General features: G+C 40.4%; 1 protein-coding gene and 1 long non-coding RNA gene across 5 annotated transcripts in view; one reads left to right on the plus strand and one right to left on the minus strand.

Moving 5' to 3' along the window:
* Positions 1-26913, plus strand: part of uhrf2 (ubiquitin like with PHD and ring finger domains 2) — a 160906-nt gene that overhangs the window by 129849 nt on the left and 4144 nt on the right. For 3 of the 4 annotated variants that reach the window (XM_088629438.1, XM_088629442.1, XM_088629440.1), the window contains 10 exons: positions 1032-1218; positions 1950-2073; positions 6708-6815; positions 7577-7681; positions 19969-20075; positions 20303-20465; positions 21372-21509; positions 24072-24252; positions 24598-24752; positions 26675-26773. In XM_088629438.1, the coding sequence (XP_088485564.1) occupies positions 1032-1218; positions 1950-2073; positions 6708-6815; positions 7577-7681; positions 19969-20075; positions 20303-20465; positions 21372-21509; positions 24072-24252; positions 24598-24752; positions 26675-26773 (1367 nt within the window). The remainder of the gene's footprint in view (positions 1-1031; positions 1219-1949; positions 2074-6707; positions 6816-7576; positions 7682-19968; positions 20076-20302; positions 20466-21371; positions 21510-24071; positions 24253-24597; positions 24753-26674; positions 26774-26913) is intronic. The other variant, XM_088629441.1, reaches the window with a different exon arrangement.
* On the minus strand, positions 21826-26771 carry LOC148673135 (uncharacterized). Its single transcript, XR_015935945.1, has 3 exons — positions 26645-26771; positions 23419-23512; positions 21826-22632 (listed from the first exon to the last, which is right to left on the minus strand). It is a non-coding gene; the product is annotated as an uncharacterized LOC148673135 (long non-coding RNA).

Here is a 26913-nt window from a genome sequence, read left to right on the forward strand (position 1 = left end):
CTGTCCCGTAATGGACGTTCCTTGCTTGTCCCTCAAAATTAACGTTATTATTATGATTCACTTAATATAAATTTATGTTGCTATGAAAAAAGCTCCTAGATTTATTGAATTTCAAGTCCCGCCTGCGTAGGGCTGGGCGATATGGCGAAAAACATTATCACGATATAAAAGTTTACATCAGTTGATATCGATAATTATCACGATGAATGTCAAATCATTGTTTTTTTCAAGTATAAAGGCAGATTTTTTTCTCCTGAGTGAAAGTTGAAGAAACCAGACAGTTAATCGGTGCAGTATTTAGTGCGCATGCGCGTATCATGCGTAAAGCATGAACGTTTATCGTACTTTTGTTAAAATTATATCGAGGAAAATTATATCGCGATAATTATTGTTATCGAATTATCGCCAGGCTCTACGCCTGCGGTTGCCTTGGCAGGGCCAGACCAAATGATTTTTTTTGTTCCCCACCCCTGCTCTAAAGTATTCAAGAAATTATTCACTTGCAGCCCTTTTCTGTTTACTGAAATTTGTACAGTAGTTAGCAGCATGAAAAGTTGTATCGGGGAAAGAAAAAAATCAGGCCGATTGCAATTTATTGGATTTTTACATTCTACACCAATAAAAAATGTACATGTCATGCCCAACATGACAATGTAAGAAATTGATTATTAAAAGTAAAAAAAAATGAAAAGGTAATTTTTGTAATGTTTCGATGTTACTATTAAAATATAAGGAAACGTTTATTTCAATGTTATATTCTTAGTGAAATGCTTTATCAATATCCCTGTCATTGTCAGAACTTTTTCCTGAAGTCAGTCTTTGCAAATCCTTTGTTTACAGATTTGTAGATGTTTTGAGGGGAACAGTCTCGGGGGTTGCAGTAAAATTCCTGGCTGGTTTTGTGCATTGTGAAGAAAATACACTGTTTTTCTTTCCTTTTATTCTGATATGCATACATTTTTCTTTCTTCTTCCGCCTTCTGGTGCAGAGGCCCAGAATGTTCGTAACATTGTGTTTGTGTTCTGCTCCAGGAAAGAGCGGGCCGGAGTGTAAGCACTGCAAGGCTGACCCAGAAGCAGAGTGCCGGTTCTGCTCATGCTGTGTGTGTGGAGGGAAGCAAGATGCTCACATGCAGCTGCTGTGTGACGAGTGCAACATGGCCTTTCACATCTACTGCCTGAACCCACCTCTCTCCAAGATCCCTGAGGACGAGGACTGGTAAATCTTAATCATGCTATCTACCAGAAGACTTGCTACTAAAGCTCAGGGCAATAAAAATGGGGATCTTCATCTTAAGTGTTGTTGGAGTTCTATGAGAGGACTGATTTTACTTCTGTTATGTGTAAGATTATGGGAAGTTTTCAATTCAGTGAAATGTGCCAAAGAAAATGTGACGGTATGCGACTATTTTCCACCGAACTAACAAAAGTTTAGTCTACTGCATTGGTTCTTTTTGGTTCTGGCCAAGACTTTTTAATTAGTCCAGTGCAGATTTTTGTGGTTTCATTTAAAGCCAGATTTATCTAAAAATATAATGGGACAAGTAACAGGTTCATTCCGTGCTGAAAAGAGAAGAGAAAAAAACGTTTCGTTCGTGGATTCTTCTTCAGGTGTGAGAAGGAGAAGGCTCCATGGCCGGAACATTGTATTTTCTTTCTTCTCTTTTCAACATGGAATAAACCTGTTACTTGTTCCTTTGCGGTCTACGCATGCTGACGCAGCTACCCACCTTAAAATATAATGGTCATGTTATAAATAGGGGGTAGGGAAATTAAGCTTTCATTTCATTTGGATCTTTCTTGATATATTTCAGAGGTTTAGTTGAAAACCCTCAAACTGTTTGGAACTTTTAGTTTAGTTTTAATGTTGGGAGAACCATTTTTAAGAATTGCTGGGGACAATCTTCCTGTTATTTGCACTGCTAAGACTTTCATGTTGCCTTTTTGAAGGTACTGCCCTACTTGCAAAAATGACACCAGTGAAGTTGTGAAGGCAGGTGAAAAACTGAAGGCGAGCAAGAAGAAGGCCAAGATGCCCTCTGCACACACTGAGAGCCAGAGGGACTGGGGCAAGGTGAGTTTGTGATGTAAATGACCTGTGGGTGTGGTTATAGACCGTCATCTGTTAGCGCTGCTTGGTCTCTTTACTGGTATCTGTCCACTCCAATAAACTTTGAAATTGTCTCACCATTTAATGAAACATTGTGTCTCCCTAGACTCATTGATAGGAAAAGTTAAATAATGTAGCATTAAAGCCGGCATCTAACAACTGTTGTACTTTAAGAGCATATTTTTTTGCAGCATATTGCCTAGCTATTGTTATTTTTAGTTATTATATATTTGTCAGATGCCTTTGAATAGGTCACTTTTACAGACAAAATGGTTATTTACCAAGTGTAATAGTCATATGACTAATAGTTGGATAAATTATAAACGATTTGATTAACTACTGCCATTTAAAGTACAATATAGAAGATAAAATTAAAAAACTACTGCTATAGAATAAACTTGACAAAAATACAGTTATGAATAAGAATATGTAAAGACTGCAGAGCAATTCAATCTTGATGTTGGAAATAGAGGGCAGTAGGAGTTCAGACCACATTCTTGTAGTGACAAGACTTAAGAGATTAATCAGTGTCAGTCGACAAGCATTATGTTGTAATGACATTTAGTCTTAACCTCTCTGATACTTAGCAAGGTCCTTGTCTAGGAATCCCAAACAAAGAATTACAAATAATGGTCCTTGGACAGTTTATATTTGTCTTACAGTATTTACATTTTTAAAGCACATGAAATATTATGTTCTTCATTTAGTGTTGGGAGAAAAAATTGGATTTTTAGTGAGCATTTTTGTACAAAATACAAAAATGAAATGTCCATGTTCATCAGAATTTACAGTTGACAAAGATAAATATTACTACAACACACTGATACTACAACAAGTAGTACCATATCAGGACATTATATATTACAAATGTGTAAGGCTATGTGTACAACTCATATTGTTAGTACAATGAGGACTGGACATACATTTCCCTGTCAGAATAATTTGTTTACTGGAGCTTATGTGGAAATGTAGACGGTGAGAGAAGTGACAGTACAACAACAGCATCCCCTCCTCGTAGAGAAGAGTGCATGCATGCATGAGGCAAACAGTTCTGCATCCATCCTGACAGAATAAACACATAACAAGAATATGCATTTTTTCACTTTTCTCAACTCAGAGTTAGTGTCAGTATATTTATTATATGGTATACTACCATTTTCTGTGCATTTTACTCACCTGGAATTTAAGAACATTTCAATTTATGTTGTGATTTGCAAAACAAGAAATTGGTGACAGGATCAGGGGTTTTCGAGTTCTTTCAAGGTTATTTGAGTATTTGCTTCAGTTACTAAAAATATGCATGTAGATTATAACTATAATATTGGCAATGTGTACATACTTGTAAAATTATATCCAAAGATCATTTACTGTGGTATATTCTCTTTCAGCTCCTCTGTATTTTTCCTCAGTGGAAAAGTGAGATGAATAGCTCTGAGTAAACAGTGAGGAACCGTTTTAACCAGTTGTACATTTTTGTTTTTCTCCTTTTGCAGTTTAAATGGAATACATAGGTTGGGACCTCAGTTAGATAAGTAAAACGTGTTTCAGCTCCTTATGCAGAGATGAGAAAATAAGCATGAGATGAGGGTATAAGCAAAATTAACTTGTTCATAACTTGTGAACACAAAGAAGCCTTAGCTGATCTATTGTCACTGTATCAAGTTTTAAAGGACATAAGGGAAGTTACAGATGAGAAGAGGCTGTTTGTCTGATGTGGCTCATTTGGTTGCTAACAGTTAATTCAATGATCACAAGATAATGGCTTTGCAACATGACTAGTTCAAGACTGTCACAACCCTTTGTGTAAAAAGGCACCTCTCATTCACTATGTTTATTTCAAAATTGCCAATTGTGTTTCTTACAGGCACCTAATTAAGAAAAAAGGAACTGTGTGTTAAGCACCTCTCACCTTGCAGCTATGATCCCCAGAACTGCACACAGGGGAGAGAGAATGAGAAAGTGTAGGCAGACTCCTCCAGCCTGCCTACTTTCATGACTTTTGCCTTTTTGTATGCCACAGGAAACACAGCTAAGGTTGATTGGTGGTTCATTCTCAGGCAGCTCTACATGTCCTTAAACGTCAAGGTTTCACTCAAAGGCCTAGAAGATGAATCCCTCCCTACCCTCAGTGGTGCTCACCCAATGGTGCCCCATCACATCTGTGATGCAGTTGGCTAGTCACATGACCGTGTCTCTAACCCTCTTAGAGCTCAGCCTGCGCTCAGACTTTGCTGGTTGATCTGAAGGCTCCCTGTTCTCAGTTTTAAATTCAATTACATTTATTTTTATGTAGCGCCTTTCACAAGGCTTGCCCCAAGGCGCTTAACAAAGCAAGTGACCATACATGTTGTGAATGCACATTCTAGTAGTGTCTGCTTGTATTGGCTGATTATTGTTTGTTTTTGATTCTGGAGAGTCCATGTAGTTGACTTTATCAATTAATTTGAATACTCAAATCAGGTCTCCATTCTTCCCTGTTGAGGATATCAAAACATTCAGTTATTTAGCCTGAAAGGTTAACCAGTAAATTGCATTATAAAATTTTAATGTAACATCTGTACCTTTCACTGTAATTATAATATTCTTTTTGCTATTTTATGCTTCTGCACTTTGTCTAGAGCAGGGTTTCCAATCTTGGTCTTGGAGGCTCACATACCAGATGGTTTTCATTTCAATCAAGCTTTGTCACTTACTTGAAGCCTTAATTGAAGTAATACATTGCTTGATTGGAACTGTCTTTTTTTCCACTCAAAACCTGGAAATCGTGTTACTTGTAACAAAATACACTTATTAAAATGTGACCTTCAAAATCAGTAGTTCAAATTAATCCTATTATTAAGTCAATTAAAAGTTGAATTGTGTAACTTAGAGCTGAGCTGAAACACAATTCCAGAATGTAGATCATTCATACAAATTAGGAAGTGCGGTGGCACTAATATAGATCCCTTAGGTGTGCCACTAATTACAAAATCCCAATTCAATGATTCATGCCTTATCCGCCTTCTGTGTTCTTCTGTCCTTTATTCACCTGATATATTTAGTTTGTAGCGTGAAAATATTCTATGAGGAACTTTATCAAACAATTATTAAAAATCTAGATATTTTCATGTTGTATTATCTATTTCAATCCAATTCTAATTGTTTGTTCAAACAACTTCTAACAAGTTACTTACAGTACGTAAGACTGACCTTTTCTAAATATATTTTGACTATCCCCTGCAATCATTTTTGTATACAGATTATTCTGTAGTTTTGCTCTAAGTATGTAGGAGGAAGTTGGAGCACCCGATGAAACCCATGCAAACACAAGGACAACAAACGATGCTGAGAGCAACCCAGGTCCAGAACCCAGGGCCCCAGCACTACACGACAGCATTGCTAACCAATGCTCCACTGTGTTTCCTTAAGTACAATTGGTACAATATATTCAGACTCTGGACATTTATCTTAAGTGCTGCTGAAATGTTTAGCTCCTCTACCTCTTCTGCCATTTCTAATATTGCTTAGTATAGAACTCTCTTTCCTTAGCCCAGGCATTTAGTGATTTCTTCATGAGGGTTTGGGGCCATATGATATGGTAATAACTTTCTTATGCACAAAAAGAAAATGAGGAAAACAAACCATTAATACTAAGTCAGCCTTGATATTGACTCATTTCCTTCCAAGCAGAGCTCTTGAAGCAATAAGACAATGAAATGCAGACAAACATTTGAAACTGGTAGTGGGATCTAGCTGGCCATAATCATACATTGTCATAAACAGAAAATCTGAATGAAACGTGAAGCACTGTTCGGCTGTTCTCATTTAGCATTTTGGCAAGGCTTAATTTTTCTGTTGATGAAAAAGAGTGGTTCTAAACAACTACACTATAATGTAAAATGGGCACATTTTAAATTATTTTAGTCCCATTTTTAATGCTGAAACCATTGTTGTATTTTATTTCAAGTTATATTATTTTATACATTTTGATTTTTTTAATAATTTCAGTTATTTTTATATTTGAATAGTCTAAAAATTTTAATGGTTTATTAAATAGCATTCTTGTGTTTTAGTTGAAATAATTAGAATTTTTGGACAGGAAATCATTAGAATTGAAGTTTTGGCAAAAGCAATCAAGACATGACTGGTTGAAAAGGTCCAAATGTTCTTCAGGTAAAGTACTGAAATATCTTCCACCACATAATGCATTCATTAATTTTGTTCCTGTTACAACTGTGAGATGTATTCAATATGCAAGTAAGCTAACTGAAATAAAGGTGACTTTTGTTGTGATGTGTGATACAGTGTTTTGGGGAGAAAGAAACACATTAAACCTTTAGTTTAATAGGTTTAAGTAGTTCAGGTGGGTAGCTGCGTCAGCATATATAGGCTGCAAAATAATAAGTAATAGGTTTATTCCATGCTGAAAAGAGGAAGAAAGAAAACAACGTTTCGGCTGTGGAGCCTTCTTCAGGTGTGAAAAAGACAGGGCAAGGAAGAATTTTTAATGTGCCCATTTTACATTATACTGTTGTTTATAACCACTCTTTTTCATCAACAGAATTTAACCTTGCCAAAATGCTAAATAATATGTTTGTTGTGCTTCTCTTTTTTTGCAGGGGATGGCCTGTGTTGGTCGCACTAAAGAATGCACAATTGTCCCCTCAAACCACTATGGGCCCATACCTGGAATCCCTGTAGGAACAACATGGAAGTTCAGAGTGCAAGTAAGCAAGTTTAAGAGATGTCTCAATAGTTTTTATTATTTTACTGCTTTGCATTGTTAATGTTTTGCTATGTTAGATGGTATATCAGTGATAATGTAGTGTTTCTGCCAAAGGAATATAATATTCCTTTGTATATTCTCCTTCTTAGTAGATTTGATTTTATATTAGCATAGGTGTGACACTCCAAATATTCTCATTGAGCCAGAATGCTAATTTTGAAATTCCTTATAATGTGTGTTGGAGACAACTTACACACTGTAGATTGAAGTTCCCACCAAAACAACATTGTGACTTAATAAAAATCTTTTCACTGACTGCCAACTCCAGGACTTAATAATATTTCTGAGGTGTATAAGGTTAATTGTTTCTAGATTAATGGCAAAGAAGGTGGACATATTTTACAAAATCTGAAATACCCAGCAACAAGAGCCATACACGTTGCATTTGTTTTTTGTGCTTGGCATCAGACATCCTGTTTAAAGTCCTGTTGTTTCTAAATTACTTTCCCCTCCAAAAACTCTAGGCAATATTTTACTCACTGCAGTAATATTTATTTTAAAATGCAAATAAAAGCCATCTCCTCCGGAAGGACAACGATGAAAAAGATACTTTTTAAAACATGCATAAAGTGGAAAGCATTAATCTAAACCATAAAACCACTATTCAGCCACATGTTGTTAAACAAGCAGAACAGTAGAAGAAGATCCAGGCCCTTTCACACACCTAAGCTGCTGTGGTCTCTGTTGTCTTTTTGCTGGCAGGTGAGCGAAGCTGGTGTCCATAGACCACACGTGGGCGGAATCCATGGACGGAGCAATGACGGCTCCTACTCGCTGGTGCTGGCCGGAGGATTCGAAGACGAAGTGGTGAGTGCCTTGTTCAGGGTGAATGGGGGAGGCCTTGTAGTGCAGTGTTGTCTGGGAGCTGGGGGGGGTTAATTTGATGTTCTGGCAGGCATTGTGATTTCCTATGCTGTTTGTTCTGTCATCTCATTACAGCGAGCTGTGCTGACCCTGTGGACAGATGAGCTTTGTACCCTGCTAACTATATTCAGGCTTCTTTTCCCCCTGCTGCTCCTGCATCCTCTCTCAGAGCTCTTCCTTGGAGTTGCAAATGTTGCTGTGCCCGGATATAAATCTCCTGTCGGCAGATAGGGAAAAGATAAAAAGCTGTGGAGAAGAATTTTAAATTAGAAGTCTTAAAGAAGCGTCCCCTAAAGACCAAGTACACCAGCTCATTCACTTTAAACTTGTACTTAGAAGATTCACTATCCCAAGTCCTAATATTGGCAGTTGCAGATGAAGATCTCTCCTGTATATGCTGTAACAGATTCACTCAGGTTATATCTGGTACATAAGTGTAACAGCCATAAGAAATAAAGCATAATCATACACAAGGTATCAAAGTAATACACATGTTTTGGGAGTGTCCTATATTGGAGCACTTTTGAAAATGTGTACCTAAGATGTGCTCTCAGATGTGCGTGTTGTGATTTTACTGTACCTCTGACTGCTCCCTGCACACAAGAAATACTCTCGGGTTGCATTTTTGTAGTGCAGAAACAGTGGTATCGGGTATTATTTTAAGATCATGTATGAATTCCCATTCTGTTTTTGTATTAGTTGTTCTGTTTGCCTTTGCAAAATATCTTTTTGTTTAAAAAATGCAGTGTGGAGATATACGTTTTTAATGAAAAATCTCCTTTGTATTTTAATATGATTTAACTTTAAAGAGGGAAGATAAAACCAACATTTGAGATTGTTAAATCGGAAGATCAGTGAGCAATAAGAGCATAAAAAAGGTGAAGAACGATAAGAAAAAGTAATTACCTTAATAGGTTTACATCTAGCAATAGGTTAACAGCCATACAAAAACAAGCATTATAATACACAAGGTATTAGAATGATACAGAATGCTAAATTGCACATTGTAAAATAAAAAACTCCAACCCTAGAGACTGGTAGCTACTTACAGTTTTTTTTACAGTAAAAATTCTTTAGTCCCTTACTAAGGAATTACTAAGGAACTCATAATAAAGAGTTATTATGAGATGGAGGAGAGATGCTGTTCACTTACAACACTGTAAGCTCTCCGGCGACAGCAGTAGTCAACACATTGAATGACAGCCTCAGTCTTAAGCAAGCAGTATCAGGTCTAAAGGGCTCAAAAGAACAGTTCCAGTGAACACTCTTTGTTGAGCCACTTCAGAGCACCAAGACAGGCCTTTTAGCATATAGTTAATATATATATATAAAAAAATGAAAATGTGAAAAATAGAATAGTTTAAAATATGAAGAATAGAATTATTGTTATTTTAAACTTAATCATAATAATTTGTAAAAGCACCTCAGTATAAGAAAACTATAAAGGTGTTTGAGATGTAAGTATAATTTGTAAGAGGACTGGTATTTTGGAGCTTCGGTCCTAGAATGCAAGTTGTATCCTTATATCCCTGTTTCTAAGATTTCCAGTTGAGAGCAACATTTTAAGAACCAGGGCTTCCTTCTCCAGCACATAGTGCTTTGTGGCTAAATGGAGTCGATTCCACTGTGGAATCTGCACCCTTGGCCTCTTCTCCTGTCTGGTCAAATGGCAGACAGGATATTCTGAGCTGGAGCCGTGTCAGTCCTCTGGGTCAATCTGACACCCTGCTACTGTATATATGAGGCACATTTTAATAATAATTTGTAAATTCTGTTCTTTTGAGAATTTAGTTTTGAGCTGACCAGCAAAATAAGAAAGACTCCATTATAGTTTCACATTAGGAAATATTGGTGACTCCTGGCTGAATCACTGATGATTATAGTGTTTGTTTTTTTGTCAATCCCATCTTAATAATGTTGTAACAGAACGAATAAGGTTCTTGATCCCGAGATGAAGTAAAACAGATGAGTTTATTGCATGCAAGGAACAATAAAGCCGAAGTCTTGTTTCCCGCAAGAAACAACAAAACCGAAGTATTGTTCCCCGTACTGTTACAAACTTTTGGGTTATATAGTGTCTTCTTCTCCGTTTCTGACGTCACTCGGTCTGATGGTAAAGAGGGGGGTTCATGGTATTTGGCCAGTTTACGATGTTCTGGCCAAATGGTCAGTTTAAGATTACACCCAGGGGGGTTCCTAGCTTGCATCTGCAATCCTTATCAGTTAACCCCCTTTCCTGCCATAAACCCCAGCTTGTGACTTAGAAGTCTAAACCCCATACAGAAAGGATTAAATTCAAACCCCCATCTTCACATCTTTCTTCATTCCCCCCTTATAAAATATGGCATACGTCAGTGTAGCCTATTTTTATACATACAATGTCAGGGCAGATCTTTCCTTTCTTGGCGAACAGGTATGTATTGCCATGACATTGTACGTTCCACGGTTATAGCAAGATGTGATACTTGTTTTTGTGCACGTGATGATTACAATTATACATATAAACAATACTATTCCTACAAATAAACACTGTAAAAAGGTTCCACCCCAGGCCCCAAACACAGACTTTACCCAAGACCCAATTCCCCAATTTTCAGTATAATAGTCCTGATATTTCTGTCCCTCATTGTAAATGTGTTGGGCCAGATCTGAGATGTGCTCAGAATTATCAGGAATATATGTGCAGCATTCAGTGCCAATTACTGCACAAGTTCCTCCTTGGGCCGCCAGTACATAATCTAAAGCTAGTCGGTTCTGCATGGCCACTGTTCTGAGGGCTACCATCTCATCATTAACAGCCTTCAGACTAGATGAGGTAGAATTTGCTAATTCTTCTAAAGTCGAGGCCATTTGAATTAACTCTCGACTCAGAAAATTCATGCTGGCTTGTGGAGATATTATACCTAAATAATATTCCCAATCAGCCAATTTTCTTTGTGGTCTGTGGTTGGGTCCGAAGGGGCTGTGGGTTTGAACACGGATATGAGGAACCACATATCGTAAATAACATGAGCCAGACCACTGGCCTGGCAACCATGGGTAGGCTCGTTTTACACAAATGAAGTATGTTTCGTTTGGCGCTCCCCATGCCTCTGAAAATAAGAAGCTTATACCGAATTGTGGGGTGTGCCGATCCCATCCTGGAATTTGGAAGGTAGAGGTGGATATATTTGCAGCGATGGTAAGGTTCCAATGACTCCATCCAACCAAGTGCAGACCATTAGTGTGCTGAAAACATATGTTTCCCTCACGTTCCTTATTTAGAGTCAGGTATGGTGGTGTATGGCTTCTGTTATATTTAGGAGCGTAAGAGCCTGTGAAACTCGTGGGCTCTAAGCCTCGCTCCTGTAGATATTGTAATGTTGTGCAGGTTAAAGTCGTGTTATGGCAACCCCCATAGTTTGTCATATTAAAATCTCCTAAATTATCCCTCCAAATGATCATGCCTATGACTTCCTCGAGACGCCAAGGAATGGCCCCCATAGGAAGTCCTCCCTGTACATATTTGGGTAATGCGGCACACACCCAGCAGGCACTTTGGTTGGTTTTCTTAGCTGTCAGATAGGAGAGGCCTAAAAAGGAATTAATTCCATGTTCTCCTTTGTGGGAGAGATGATCATTAATCCCTGCGGAACATAGTCCTACAGCAACAATTATCGTTATTAACAGAAATGATTTCATTCTGAGTCTGTAACTGGGGATGAAGCTCGTCGGCAGTGTGACGCGTGGATCCAGCGATCTTTTCCTTCCACTCGAACCGCAGACTCGGTTGTCAACAGGATCTGGTAGGGTCCGTCCCACCTGGGCTGGAGAACCTGTGAGGGAAATTTCCTGATCCACACCCACTCTCCTGGGATGAGGTCGTGCCCTCCTTCAGGTGGTGGTCCCCACGCCTCCAGGACCTGCTCGCGGGCTCCTTGGGTGGCCTCTGTCAGCAACTTGCAATACTGTAACAGAGAATCAGTTAGTATACTCAAGCCTACTCTGTCATGTCCTGGAGAGTCACTCAGTCTCATGGGACGCCCCGTGATCACCTCAAACGGGCTCAGCCCCACTATTTGATTTGTCCCAGCCCGGATGCTGCACAGTACAGCGGGCAATGCATCCACCCAGGGGATCCCTCCCAGGTGGTACTTTGTCAATTTAGCTTTCAAAGTCCGGTTCACCCGTTCCACCATGCCGGAGGACTGCGGGTGATGAGGGCAATGCAGGTCCCATTTGATCCCTAGTAGGTCTGCCACCACCTGACACACTTTTCCAGTAAAATGTGTGCCCTGGTCTGAGTCTATGCGACACGGGAGTCCCCATCGGGGAATTACTTCTGTCACGAGATATTTGGCAGTTGTCTGCGCAGTCTCTCGTTTGACAGGGACAGCCTCCACCCATCTAGAAAACTGGTCCACCATCACTAGGAGGCCTGTTTTCCCTTTACAGGGTGGCAGTGAACAATAGTCTATTTGCCAGTGTCTAAAGGGCCCCTCGGGTGCAAGACGTCGAAGATTAGGAGTCCGTACCGGCGGTGCTCCAGAGGCTTTTTGGCACTCTCCACAGCGTTGTACCACATCAGCTCCGAAGGGTGTGAAGCCTGTGCCCACCCAGCTCTGAGCAAAGCGTCGAGTCATTTGGCTAACACCTGGGTGCCCTGTGGAGTGTATTTGCTGTGCCAGGTAGGGCATTAGTTGCTTGGGACAGGCGGGTCTGCCTGTACGCTGGCACCTCTAGGTCCCATCCTTCTGTAGCCTCACATTGCGTTCCATCCAGGTCCATTTCTCAATCCTTGGGGCCTGGGCCTGGAGCTCGCTGAGCTGTTCCGTCCGGAGTGCCTGTATGTTCACTGTGCAAACTGAAATAATCTGAAGAGGTTTTTCTATAGACCACTCCTCCCATTGCCCCAGGGCAGCTTGACGTGCTGTCCAGTCTGCCAGCTTATTGCCCCTGGCCTCGGGAGTGTCCTCTCTGCTGTGGCCCTTGCATTTGACTACAGCTACCTGCTTTGGGAGTTGGAGAGCCGCAAGCAGCTCAGACACCAGATCCACATTCTTTACCGGAGTGCCAGCAGAGGTTAAAAAATCCCTATTACTCCATAACCTTCCAAAGTCATGGCATACTCCAAATGCGTATCGTGAGTCTGTGTATATTGTGGTGGTCTTGCCTTTTGCTAATTTACAGACTTCCACCAAAGCTTTCAGTTCAGCTCGCTGTGCTGACGTGGGTACCTCAAATCTTCCCCCACATTGGATATCATGTTCTGTAGTCACAGCCCAACCCGCTTTCCTCTCCCCACTAGAATTTATGAATGAAGTTCCATCAGTGAAGAGGATGAGGTCTTCATTCCTTAGTGGTTGCTCGGCTATTTTGATGCCCTCATCTTCTCCCATTGCCCAAACATCACAGCTGTGTTCTAACATATAGGCTTCTGATGGGTCAGGTAACAATGTGACTGGATTTAGAGCTCCTTCACGTTCAATGGTAATATTTGGAGCCTCTAACAAGACCTGCCACTTGCTCCATCGTATCGCATTAACCTGACTGACCCGATTCAGGGACATGAGGGTGTGTACCGCATGTGGGCATCGAACAATCAGTTATTGATCTAGCACTATGTTATTGACTGCCTGTACTGCTAGACAGACGGCCTGAACGGCTCGTAGACATGGTCCCCAGCCCCTGGCTACCTCGTCCAAGGATCCAGAGTAATACCCTACCGGGTGGTACCTACCCCCATGTTCCTGTGTTAGTACAGCTGTCCAAAATCCATTCTTTTCACTTACGTAGAGGTAGAATGGTTGATCTGTCTGAGGAAACCCCAGTGCAGGAGCCTGTAACAGAGCTTGTTTTAAATCATTAAAAGCGTGTTCAGCTTCAGGACTCCAAGCAATAGGATCAAGGGACCTCCCTCCCCCCTTTAGTAGGTCTGTATGTGGTTTGGCCCTTTCAGAAAAAGCATCAACCCAATTTCTATTGAAATTGCACAGACCCAGAAATGATCGGAGCTCTCTCACCGTATTGGGACTAGGGTGTGTTCGGATTGCCTGGGCCCGATCTTCTGTCAGTTCCCTTTTTCCCTGACTAATCTTCTGTCCCAAGTAAATTACGGTGCCTAGGCATAACTGTGCTTTGCTATAACTAGCCTTGTGTCCTTTTTTAACCAATTGGTCGAGAATAATTTGGAGGTCCTTCTTGTGGGTTTCCTCGTCAGGAGACGCGATTAAAATATCATCCACATATTGGATAACGACGGAGGACACTTGAGGCAGCTCCCGGAGATGCCTCCGAAGTGCCATGTGATACACGGTGGGGCTGTTATGAAACCCCTGTGGTAACCTGGTCCAAGTATATTGTTCTCCATCTACAACAAAAGCGAACCAATCTTGTATCTCTGGGTGTAGAGGAACAGACCAGAACCCATTAGCCATGTCAATTACTGAAAACACCTGGTGCTCAGGGGTCAGCAGTTGAAAAATAGCAGAGGGGTCTGCTACCAAGGGGGTGAGACGGTTGATGTGTTGATTAGCTTTTGAGTAATCAACTGTGAATCGCCATGCTCCGCTGGCTTTCTTTACGGGCCATATTGGACTGTTGCTTGTACTATGTGTTTTTCGTACAATGCCTTGAGCCAATAGTTTTTGTATTACTGGTCGAACCCCTTCCTACGCCTCTTTGTTGATTTTATATGGCTTTGTGTATGGCGGGGATTTCCCAGTAAATGTGGCGGGTTCCATATCCAGAAGCCCGCATTCGTCCTTATCCATAGTCCGAATTGAATGCCCTTTTAGTTCGTCTTTTTGGAGGGACCAGATGTTTACCTCCACCCTCTCCTCATGTACGGTTAATGTAACCCCTTGTAGGTATTTCAGAGCATCCCATCCCAACAGATCTGGTGTAGGTCCTACCCACATGACAGCGTTAAATGTTACCTCCCCATCTCCTAGTCTTATCTTGAGTTTTAGAGTTTCTCTGAGTGTTATTCGATTGCCCCCTACACCAGTGGCCTCCAGCTCCCTCCCTGTGAACATGACACCACACCGTTTGGCTGACTGTTCAGATAAACAAGATAATTGAGCCCCAGTGTCCCATAAAAGTGACATTTGAATCCCATTAATCGTGCATTGTAATTTGAGCTCTTTTTCACTCAGCTCCTGAGATAGGCGTAGGGAGGCCACTAGGGGGAGTCCTAGTTTAAAAGATCCCTGATAGTGCGTTTGTCTGCTTTGCTCAAATCCTGTAATTGTGACAACAGGCTTTTTTTCGATTTGAGGGATTGAAAGGGGGATCGCGGTATCTTCCATTCCTGCCTTCACTGGCTAATCGCTTTTTGCAATTCTTTTGCCAATGTCCGAAATTTTTACAATAATGGCACCGAGTTGTAATTTCGCCTTTTGGACTTAGTCGGGTGTCAGGGCCAGCTCCACCCTTCAGTATGGGGGGTGTCCACCCTGTTTGTATTGCCCGCACCTTAGCATACATATTTCTCTCGATTTGCCGTGCCATTTTAACTATTTCCTCAAACTGTTTGTTCGTATCTTGCCCTATTTCGGGCTCTTTTAACTGAAGGGCTTTGGCTATATCAGGCTTAAGACCGCTCAAATAAATTTGTTTAATCACAGCGGAGGCGTCGCTATTCACATCATCTTCGTCACTTAGTCCTGAGCATTCCAGCCAGAGTGTGACGAAGCGGTCAGTGAAGTCAGCCACATCCTCGCTTTCTTTTTGCTGACACGCAGAAATCTTTTTCCAATCTGTCTTTTTGTGGATAATTTTGTTTAAGCCATTGCCAAACCCATTCCCATCGCCCTCCCCTGCCGTTATCCTCACACAATTGTTTAAGTTCTCCGACACGCTTTTCCCCTGTCCTTCTGAGGATCATAGCGGCAGTCAGGGGGGAGATACCATAAGTATCTTTTAATTCCTGAAGCGCACTCCAGGTTCGCTGCATCCCTAATTTTGGGTGCGGTACTTCTCTAGCCCACCGGTCAATATCCTCCGGTTTTGGATTTGATCGTATTGGGGGTTCAGGGAAGGTAGGTGCGAGAACGGACCCCCTCGGCAGGGTGCGAGACGGAGTTAGAGTGGCGCTGTCATCAACGGCGCCAGCCCCTGCTACATCAAGTCCTTTCCTACTTCGAGTGAGAGTACAGATCTGCGGGCGCCCTCCCTCTAACAGGGGAGACCCTGATCCGTCTTTATCACACTCATACCAAGTGTTATCCCAATCAGACCCCCCATCTCCATATGGCCACTGTGGGAATTGATCCCAATTATTTTCGTTTCCTGCCTGTTTGTTCCCCTGTGGGAAAACAGGATATAATTTAGTTGCCGGCTGTAACACATTAACCAGTGCAGCGTGACCAGGAGCTAATTCCTTCTTTAGTTTCTCATTCTCCTGTACTGCCTCTTTGAGCTTTTTTTCTAGTTCCTCTTTTGCCGGGAATAAATTATCTTTCCTCTCATTTAACGCTTTTATTTTTTCTGTGAACTCCTTCTTTTTTTTATCCCATTCTGATTTCTCCTTCATGCTAATCTGCCACCTCAGGTGTCTGCCGATCACCAGGGCTGCAGCTAAAGTTTTTGTTCCAATGTTCATACGCTTTTTTACAGGCATCTTTGCCCCAAACTCCTTCTGACAGACTCAGCTTCTTCCTATATATTTCTTCCCTTTCAGTTAACTTACATTTTTCCGATATGTAATCAGATACTTCCACCACTTTCTCAAACACCCAATTAGCACACATGTTTGGTTTCTTTAAGATTTACTTTTGTCGTGTGTGAGGTAAGAGCTCATTCAGTAGGGGGATGTTTTCACTTGGAAAAACCTGTGCATTACTGCACTCATTCAGCTAAGGGCGTCTGTTACCTCCAGATCTAAATGCCTCTCAGAGACTTTAGAGAGGACTTACACCACACTGTTCACAGGTAAGGAACGAGACCTCGAAAACCCCCTTTCTTGATCAGTAATTCACCATCCCCAGAACGCCAGCATCGCTGCTTTTGCCCCGGGGTGGACTTACGCACTGAGCTCAATCAGGGCGATTCTCGGGTCTCAACGTCCTTTAAATCCTGCTACTCAATGCTTTGCTCTTTTATTATGAGGTGTGTATATGTATTCACAAACAAGGAAAACACCAAAAAACATACATACAGTGCCTTGCGAAAGTATTCGGCCCCCTTGAACTTTTCAACCTTTTGCCACATTTCAGGCTTCAAACATAAAGATATAAATTTTTTATTTTATGTGAAGAATCACCAACAAGTGGGACACAATTGTGAAGTGGAACGAAATCTATTGGATTTTTGAAACTTTTTTAACTAATAAAAAAATGAAAAGTGGGGCGTGCAAAATTATTCGGCCCCTTTACTTTCAGTGCAGCAAACTCACTCCAGAAGTTCAGCGAGGATCTCTGAATGATCCAATGTTGTCCTAAATGACTGATGGTGATAAATAGAATCCACCTGTGTGTAATCAAGTCTCTGAATAAATGCACCTGCTCTGTGATAGTTTCAAGGTTCTGTTGAAAGCGCAGAGAGCATCATGAAGACCAAGGAACACACCAGGCAGGTCCGTAATACTGTTGTGGAGAAGTTTAAAGCCGGATTTGGATACAAAAAGATTTCCCAAGCTTCAAACATCCCAAGGAGCACTGTGCAAGCGATCATCTTGAAATGGAAGGAGTATCAGACCACTGCAAATCTACCATGACCTGGCCGTCCCTCTAAACTTTCAGCTCAGACAAGGAGAAGACTGATCAGAGATGCAGCCAAGAGGCCCATGATCACTCTGGATGAACTGCAGAGAACTACAGCTGAGGTGGGAGAGTCTGTCCATAGGACAACAATCAGTCTTACACTGCACAAATCTGGCCTTTATGGAAGAGTGGCAAGAAGAAAGCCATTTCTCAAAGATATCCATAAAAAGTCTCGTCTAAAGTTTGCCACAAGCCACCTGGGAGACACCCCAAACATGTGGAAGAAGGTGCTCTGGTCAGATGAAACCAAAATCGAACTTTTTGGCCACAATGCAAAACGATATGTTTGGCGTAAAAGCAACACAGCTCATCACCCTCAACACACCATCCCCACTGTCAAACATGGTGGTGGCAGCATCATGGTTTGGGCCTGCTTTTCTTCAGCAGGGACAGGGAAGATGGTTAAAATTGAGGGGAAGATGGATGCAGCCAAATACAGGACCATTCTGGATGAAAACCTGTTGGAGTCTGCAAAAGACCTGAAACTGGGACGGAGATTTATCTTCCAACAAGACAATGATCCCAAACATACAGCAAAATCTACAAAGGAATGGTTCACAAATAAACGTATCCAGGTGTTTGAATGGCCAAGTCAAAGTCCAGACCTGAATCCAATCGAGAATCTGTGGAAAGAGCTGAAAACTGCTGTTCACAAACGCTCTCCATCCAACCTCACTGAGCTCGAGCTGTTTTGCAAGGAAGAATGGGCAAGAATTTCAGTCTCTCGATGTGCAAAACTGATAGAGACATACCCCAAGCGACTTGCAGCTGTAATCGCAGCAAAAGGTGGCTCTACAAAGTATTAACGCAAGGGGGCCGAATAATTTTGCACGCCCCACTTTTCATTTTTTAATTAGTTAAAAAAGTTTCAAAAATCCAATAGATTTCGTTCCACTTCACAATTGTGTCCCACTTGTTGGTGATTCTTCACATAAAATTAAAAATTTATATCTTTATGTTTGAAGCCTGAAATGTGGCAAAAGGTTGAAAAGTTCAAGGGGGCCGAATACTTTCGCAAGGCACTGTACATATATATCTCTTCTACTCCTGTTTCCTTTAAAACAAAAAACCACGCCACGCCAATCCGTGCACGATCAAGGCGTAGCTAATCTCAGGACCCTGGGCGCAATTAAGGCCCACACCAATCCTGGATTATACGTGCATTTAATGTACCACTCAGCTCCAGAACCCCGGGCGCAATTAAGGCCCACACCGATCCTGACCCTCAGAACTCCGGGCGCAATTAAGGCCCACACCAGTCCTGAATTACGTGCATTTAATGCACCACTCAGCTCCAGAACCCCGGGCGCAATTAAGGCCCACACCGATCCTGAGCCTCAGAACTCCGGGCGCAATTAAGGCCCACACCAGTCCTGAACTACGTGCATTTAATGCACCACTTGCTCTAGAACCCCGGGCGCAATTAAGGCCCACACCGATCCTGAGCCTCAGAACTCCGGGCGCAATTAAGGCCCAAACCAGTTCTGACCTTCAGAACTCCGGGCGCAATTAAGGCCCACACCAGTCCTGAACTTCGCGGTAAAGGTCCAAAACCCGTTCAAAAACTCCACGCGCAATTAAGGCATACACCAGCTTCGAACCCCTGTACACAATACCGCGGACCACCTGCCAGACCAAATTCTGGGCTTACAGCAAACAACCCCTTACAGGAATTCAGGAACTTACGTTTGCTCTGTCATCTCGGGCGATTCTCGCAGGGAGCAGAGACTTCCCAATTGGTCAGAGAGAGTCGGGACTTTTAAATAAAAGAGGAGTCCTTACCTCTTAGTAATGTGCGCGCTGACCGTCTCTCCTGCCGATGGGAAGTTCTGCGCCTTCTGGAGCATCCGCCGACTACGCCAAATTTGTTGTAACAGAACGAATAAGGTTCTTGATCCCGAGATGAAGTAAAACAGATGAGTTTATTGCATGCAAGGAACAATAAAGCCGAAGTCTTGTTTCCCGCAAGAAACAACAAAACCGAAGTATTGTTCCCCGTACTGTTACAAACTTTTGGGTTATATAGTGTCTTCTTCTCCGTTTCTGACGTCACTCGGTCTGATGGTAAAGAGGGGGGTTCATGGTATTTGGCCAGTTTATGATGTTCTGGCCAAATGGTCAGTTTAAGATTACACCCAAGGGGGTTCCTAGCTTGCATCTGCAATCCTTATCAGTTAACCCCCTTTCCTGCCATAAACCCCAGCTTGTGACTTAGAAGTCTAAACCCCATACAGAAAGGATTAAATTCAAACCCCCATCTTCACATCTTTCTTCATTCCCCCCTTATAAAATATGGCATACGTCAGTGTAGCCTATTTTTATACATACAATGTCAGGGCAGATCTTTCCTTTCTTGGCGAACAGGTATGTATTGCCATGACATTGTACGTTCCACGGTTATAGCAAGATGTGATACTTGTTTTTGTGCACGTGATGATTACAATTATACATATAATGATTGGGCTTTCCTCCTGTCTCTCCTAAAAGGACAGGGGAGATGAGTTCACCTACACCGGGAGTGGGGGGCGAGACCTTTCAGGAAATAAGCGAATTGGAGAACATTCATTTGACCAAACCTTGACCCACATGAACAGGTACCTGTCAAGATTTTCAGCCAATGTTTAGTTTCATTTTATTTTCTCTTGCCTTTACCACTCTTAGACCATTAAAATCTGTCTTTGTTTAAAAATGCAGTCCAGCCTTAAAGTTCTCTTTTCTAATGTTTTGTATTGAGGTCAGCAAACTTTAAAAGACTTTGACTTTTCATTGACTGACCAGTCTTGATCCAACCTCAGCCTTTCACTCTCTACACCTTTCAAAGGGCTCTGGCTCTGAACTGCGATGCCCCCCTCAATGACAAAGATGGGGCGGAGTCCAGAAACTGGCGAGCGGGGAAGCCAGTGCGTGTGGTAAGGAGCTCCAAAGGCAGGCGCATCAGCAAGTACGCACCAGAAGAGGGCAACCGCTATGATGGCATCTACAAGGTGGGCCTCTTCTCCAGTCTGAGGCAGATGGTTCATGGAAGGGTTTAGACATGGGCCAAGTTTAATTGTCAGTATCCTGCACTCTTTTACCAAACTGAAACAAAATAAAAAATGTGCAGACAGATGGAAATATAGGTCTGCATATGTCACAGGAGAACCAAAGGATTTTGTATAATTAATTCATGATTGTGAGAAGCTAGAGAGGTAAACTGCTGAGTTTCAGAAAATCCATAATATGACTATGACAATATCTATTATCAGATAAGCTATGGCTCATTTTTTCTCTCACGTCTGAATAATAAGTTCATGGTTTATTATTTTATTGTATTTTATCCTATCTTAGCTCATGACCTGTTGAGCTAGCCAAGGAAACAAGGTTTTACTGTGCAGGTTCAAAATCAATCCAAGTGTTGAACTGATAGAACTAGTGTTCTAGCAATGACTTTTTGTGATCATTTTTCAACAAAACATATTTGTTATTGTAACTATTATATTCTTTCCATACCACACAACACCTCCCATCTGTTATCTCCCTCAGTGCAACCTCTTCCAAGCTTCTACCCAGGAACCCTTAAAATACAGGTAGCTGTAATGGAACCTTCCTGTTGCCTGGTTGACTGTAAACAGCAGCACTCTGATCCTCCACTGTCCTCCCACCAGCACCATGAATCCAAGCTCCATCTTGGAATATCAGGATAAGCTAGAATCCAGTGATGCCAGAAGGAGGAATGTGGAGCAGCCAATGCAGTGTCAGCAACCAGAGCTGCCCCTTTTACTTGGATTCCAACTGGGATTTTAGACTAAAAAAATGTTTATGGAAAATGTCAAACAAAAGTAAAACAGATTTTAACTGTACATAAGTGTTAACTAGTCAACCTTAACTTATAATGGTGCCCTGTGTTTTAGGTAGTAAAGTATTGGCCAGAAATTGGTAAGTGTGGTTTCTTGGTGTGGCGCTACCTGCTGAGGCGTGATGACTCAGAGCCAGCACCCTGGACACCTGAAGGGGCTGAGCGAATCAAGAAACTGGGCCTGTCTGTGCAGGTAAGAAGACCCTGACAAGAGACTTCTGTCTGTCTGAGAAAGGCACTTAACACTGAAACATTCTCGTAACTCATTCAAATGACACCTACACAAGTTCAGCTCATTAATGCCTCCAGTTTTAAAACCATGTTAAAATGCTGGTTTCAAAGGGCTGAAATACAATGTTTATGTCTATATCTTTCAAGGTTATGGTATGTTTTAAGAACAGTCAACTATAAATTATGGGAATTAATATAAATTAGTTTTCACTTTTTATTTTATCTTTGTACTGCCCTCCACGTACTGCCAAGTCTGAAACTGGCAATCAAACTGGCAATTCACAAGGGTGGTGTTATAGAATAGTATATAAGAATAGAGATCCATTTACATTGGTACAAAACCTTTTAAGAGTATTCATATTCAGTTTTACACTGTTCTTAATTTTGTGTCTTTAAATTTCTACAGAAAGTAAATGAGCATCTGATGGAGTGCATTGCAAATTGCAGTAACCTACATTGGTGCACTGTTTAATTGCAATTATTTAATTAAATTTAATAAAACAAAATGTAAACTGTCTGTGTATGAATTGACAATTTAAATGCAATTTCAGTATTAAAATGAACAAATCTTTCACTTAAAGTTTTCAATTTGTGTGTTAATTTTTAAAGAGTAGTACATGGGAGAAGAAAATGAATATAAACTCCAATGTAAATCCGTTTATAATCTGCAAGAAGAAATGTATACTCACTACACATAGATCAACAACAAACATTTTTCTTTACAAAGAATAAGGTGATTTACAGTCATTGCTGAAACAGAAATGTGAAAGAAATAGTTGTCCACTAGTTTTACAGTGTCTGTAAAGTGTTAAAAATGATATGTTTATAAATCAAAAAGGTAGCAGGTACAATGATTATTTATTACAACAATGCACAAGTTTATTCTAAGAAATATAAATAAATAAAAGAATAAATGTCTTGTAAATCCAACAATATGATGAATGTTGTTCTGGCTGAATAAGTCATCACTGAAACTCGGTTTTCCATTGTTATGTCTCTGTTTTGTTCTTGGGGTTATAGCTCACTTCTGCAGGCTTATTACTGCAAACTGTTTGCTGCTTCCTAGTGCCAGCTTCAAGCAAAGCCTATAGAATTTAATATGAAACAGATAGATTCTTATGTTTTAAAACCATCCCGTACAACAGTCAGAAACCACAGCACAAAGCATGTCCACAAAGTACAGTGACCATATATAACCTTTGAAACCACTAAAACCTGGATTTACAATGTGCTGTACAGAAAAAAAATTTAGTTGTCAGTGAGTGATTAGACAATCCAAAATTGTTTTAGCATTAGTTTCTGGTTATAATGGGTTCCTGAGAAAATGTCTCAAATTGCAAAAGGTTGTCTTTTGCTGGATTGCTATTGGAATCTGCTGGATATACATATGCAGAAGGTTTAAAAAAAAAGCTTGAGTTTAATGAAGAAAACCCTTGAGACCATTACTGTTGTAACTATTTGCAGTCAATGTTGTGTACTGTATATGCATAATCTGGTCTGAGTCAAGTTACAACTGTCCACATTTTTTTGTCCATTATTCATGACTTTAGCAGTTAGACCAAAGAAAACATTGATTCGAAATACACCTACTTGTATATACAGTACATGTTAAGATTTTTCACTGGCTTCACGGTTTTTAGGTTTCACTGCGGTTTGTCAGGAGAAGGTTGGTATTGTGGCAGTTATCCATGCTGCTTCACAGCTCTTTGGTTCTGTGTTCATTTCTGGACTGGGGTACTTTCTGTTCGGAGACTGCAAACTCATCCCATGTTCAAATGGGTTTTCTCCACCTTGGATCTGGTTATTTGGTGTATCTAAACTGTGTGTGTGCCCTGCCATGAACTGGCACTCCGTTCAGGATGTAGTCCCACCTGTGCCTTGTGCTTTCAGAATAGGTCGAGGTTGGCACAACCCTTAACAGGAACAATCTGCTTTCTGATAATGGGTAGGTGGACTTTGGTCCATCTGCAAAAGATAAAAACATATCAGTCTTTTATTTGCAATATCACTTTTTCCAACCATTGTCACAGAGCACTTTACTGAATGATATAGCAATATATATAATTGCTGTATAATTCAGCGTAAAGTTTACAAAAGGCATTGATATACTATATTTCCTGCCTTAGCTTAAGTCTCTTTTTCTAGTTGGCACTTTCCCTTAATAATTTCTTTCAAAGCTGTAGATTTTCTAGCTCCCATTTATTTTGGATTATATTTTCTTCTGAATGCTGTATTATTTTGTTTTTTTAGTCTTTCTGACTAAACAGTGCTATTTAGTAGATCTGTGATGTACAGTATCTGTCTAGCCACTAGTTGGGTTTTAGAGATATAAAACCAGAATGATACCAATACCGATAACATTTATGTAGTACTAATTGGAAAATGATGATCAAATAGCATCATTTCCCCATTAGTACTACAGGCCCTCAATGATCTATATGTATTTTCTTGAACTGTTTCTTTTGAATGAGTGCAGTAGTTGTCTTATGCTCTAATCTTTTTGATGTCTTATTTTCTTGGGCAGTACCCTGAGGGCTACCTGGAAGCTATGGCCAACAAGTCCAAAAAGGACAGAGGCAAGAGGAACTCTGGGAAACAGGATAAGCCAGAGAAGGCAGAAAAGAAGGAGAAAGGGAAGGAGGAGAAGAAAGAGCCAGAGACCTGCCCCCAGAGCAATGGCAGTCAGAAGAGACCCCAGGAGACAGGTGCACACCATCACCCCAGACGCAGTTGTCAACTGCATTTGTATAACCAGGACAGTTTCCACAGATCACCTTTTTAAAGCTGTGAAGCAAGCATTTAAGCACTTGTATTAATATTCAGGTTGCTTCTTAGATGTTGAGGGTTAGAAAAGACTTAAAACTAGGACTTATGGTGGCCTTGTAGCAAAACTCAGAATGCGATTTGAAAAGCAGCAACATGAGATATATTAATTTCAGTGTTATTTTGTTCTATTGAACCCTCAGTGGATGTCTTGCCAGAGTACATTGGATGGTAACTTTGTACTGTTTGAACAGGTGTTTTGTGTTTCTTTTTTTTTTGTGTCTCAGAGACACAAGATCATGAGACTCCAGCCAAGGTGGGGAAGTTGGCAGAAAAAGGAGAAGCATTCCAGCTTTCAGCACAGCAACAATGGCTCATCAGGGAGGACTGCCTCAACAGGAAACTCTGGGATGAAGCCCTCAATTGCATCATGGAGGGACCAGTAAGGCAGTGTTGTTGTTATTATTATTATTATTATTATTATTATTATTATTATTATTATTATTATTCATTCCTGTAGAGAAGTAACAGGAACCAGCAGCCTAGGATGTCATTGTAGTGCTAGTGCAATACGGGCTACAGAAAAAAATAATTAACTAATATTACCTTCTAGTTTTGCCTTAAGTGATGTATTGGAACTATCAATTTTCACAGGAGACAGCCTATTGACCCAAAAATACATCTTTTCAGAGATGTTATTACTGGACATGGATTGCACCTGACTCGTAAAATTAAAAAAACTGAGCAACACTACCAATATTGAGTATCATTGAGTAATTGAGCAGCATAGTAATTGAGTAATTGAGCATAGTCTTAGCTGACCAGGTTTTTACAGTTCCTGCTTTGTGTTTTGTGCCCGTCTAATAAATAGAGAAAAATCACATTTATTTTCATATCCCTTTTGGTATTTTTTATTTTTTGAAGCTCAATTAAAATCATTTCTAAATAGCCACTAGAGATATATATTTTTTCTATTTTAATTCTATTTGGTATCATCACTAATACAATCTCTGTCTTGCCCTGATGAGTCTCTAAAAGTAATTTCTCTAACACTTGAACAGACTGGTGTCTCTCAATTGTTGCTCTGAATGGAGTTCCTGAGATTGTGTATTAGCATGTTTTGGAATAATTTAGCATAGCATTATGGAAACCACATAATGTGTACTGTAGTAATGAATGAGGGAAAGGAGAAATATGTGATAATATAATTTATTTATATTAATATGCGATAATAATATATAGTATTATCCTGAAGAACTTAAAGCCATTGGTACATTTGACTCATTCAGTTTTAAGTGATGAATATAGGGCTGGGCGATATGGCCAAAAACATTATAACTATAAAAATGTTCATATCTGTCGATATCGATAATTATCACGATAAATGTCAAATCATTATTTCTTTCAGTTTAAAGGCAGATTTTTTCTCCTGAGTGAAAGTTGAAGAAACCAGACAGTTAATTGGTAAATTAAACAACTCTTTATTTTAAGAACACAACAAACACTTGCCAAACAGCAGAAACATTAAACAAATCTGATGTAGAGAGTATTCGAGTCTTTTTTATGTCAAAATATGCATTAGTAAAATTTACAAAATAAATATCTTAATAGAAAAATTAAATACTGCAGTGTGATAAAACACAATAAAAGATGGCTAAGACAGACTGCAATGTTTAAAGTGCTCTGTTTTATGTCTGATCGTAAAAAGCCCAAATATCTCCAAATCACCGAAGTTAAATGACCTTTTCTGTCGACGACGTCATAGTCCTTCGAGCTGGTCGTTGGCAGCACTACATTTGCTTCAGTGTCGCTCATTTCTCCACTCTAACTACAATCCTGTCAGCCACCACAGTGTGGGTAAACAACACCACATTAGCTGCCCGGTCTGCAACACGCACACGCACACGCACTCACGCAGTATTTTACACAAAGAATAAACATATTTATCGAACGTTTATCGAACTTTTGTTAAAAATATATCGCGGAAAATTATATCGCGATAGTTATTGTTATTGAATTATCGCCCAGCACTAGATGAATACATTTATTCACTTAGGCTAATAGCAGAGGTACTTCTTTCTGAGTCTTTCTCTCTGTTGTCAGATATGTTTTGAGTGGAGGAAAGGGCATTGGAATATGGTGTGGAAAGGTTGGAAAAGTATTGTGATTGATCTCCAATTATATATTTTGTTTCTCAAAAAGTCTTTATCTGAAAATGGAGGTTGACTTTAGTGGGCATGTGTACTGGTTTGCATATTGTCTTAATAGTACCATGCAAGTCAGTAGTATCTGGGATAATGGGTTGCTGGTAGCTAGGAACCAACAGGTGTGTACCTGATCACAGTTATTTTCTTGTTCATCCAGAACTTTCTTAGGAAGGTGGAGCAGATCTTCATGTGTGTTTGTTGCCAGGAGCTGGTGTATCAGCCTATCACAACAGAGTGTCTTCACAATGTCTGCAAGGTAGGAAAAAGGCTGCGGGTATTAGCCATGTACAGAGGGTGTTATCTGCTGTTGAGTTTATTAAACCAACAGTTAATTATTTAATTAAATTCAGTTCAAAATACTTTATTCATTCTCAGGGGAGGCATTTTAAGTTAATT

The sequence above is a fragment of the Lepisosteus platostomus genome, chromosome 4 (genome assembly GCF_059453375.1).
Source record: "Lepisosteus platostomus isolate fLepPlt1 chromosome 4, fLepPlt1.hap1, whole genome shotgun sequence".
Taxonomy (NCBI): domain Eukaryota; kingdom Metazoa; phylum Chordata; class Actinopteri; order Semionotiformes; family Lepisosteidae; genus Lepisosteus; species Lepisosteus platostomus.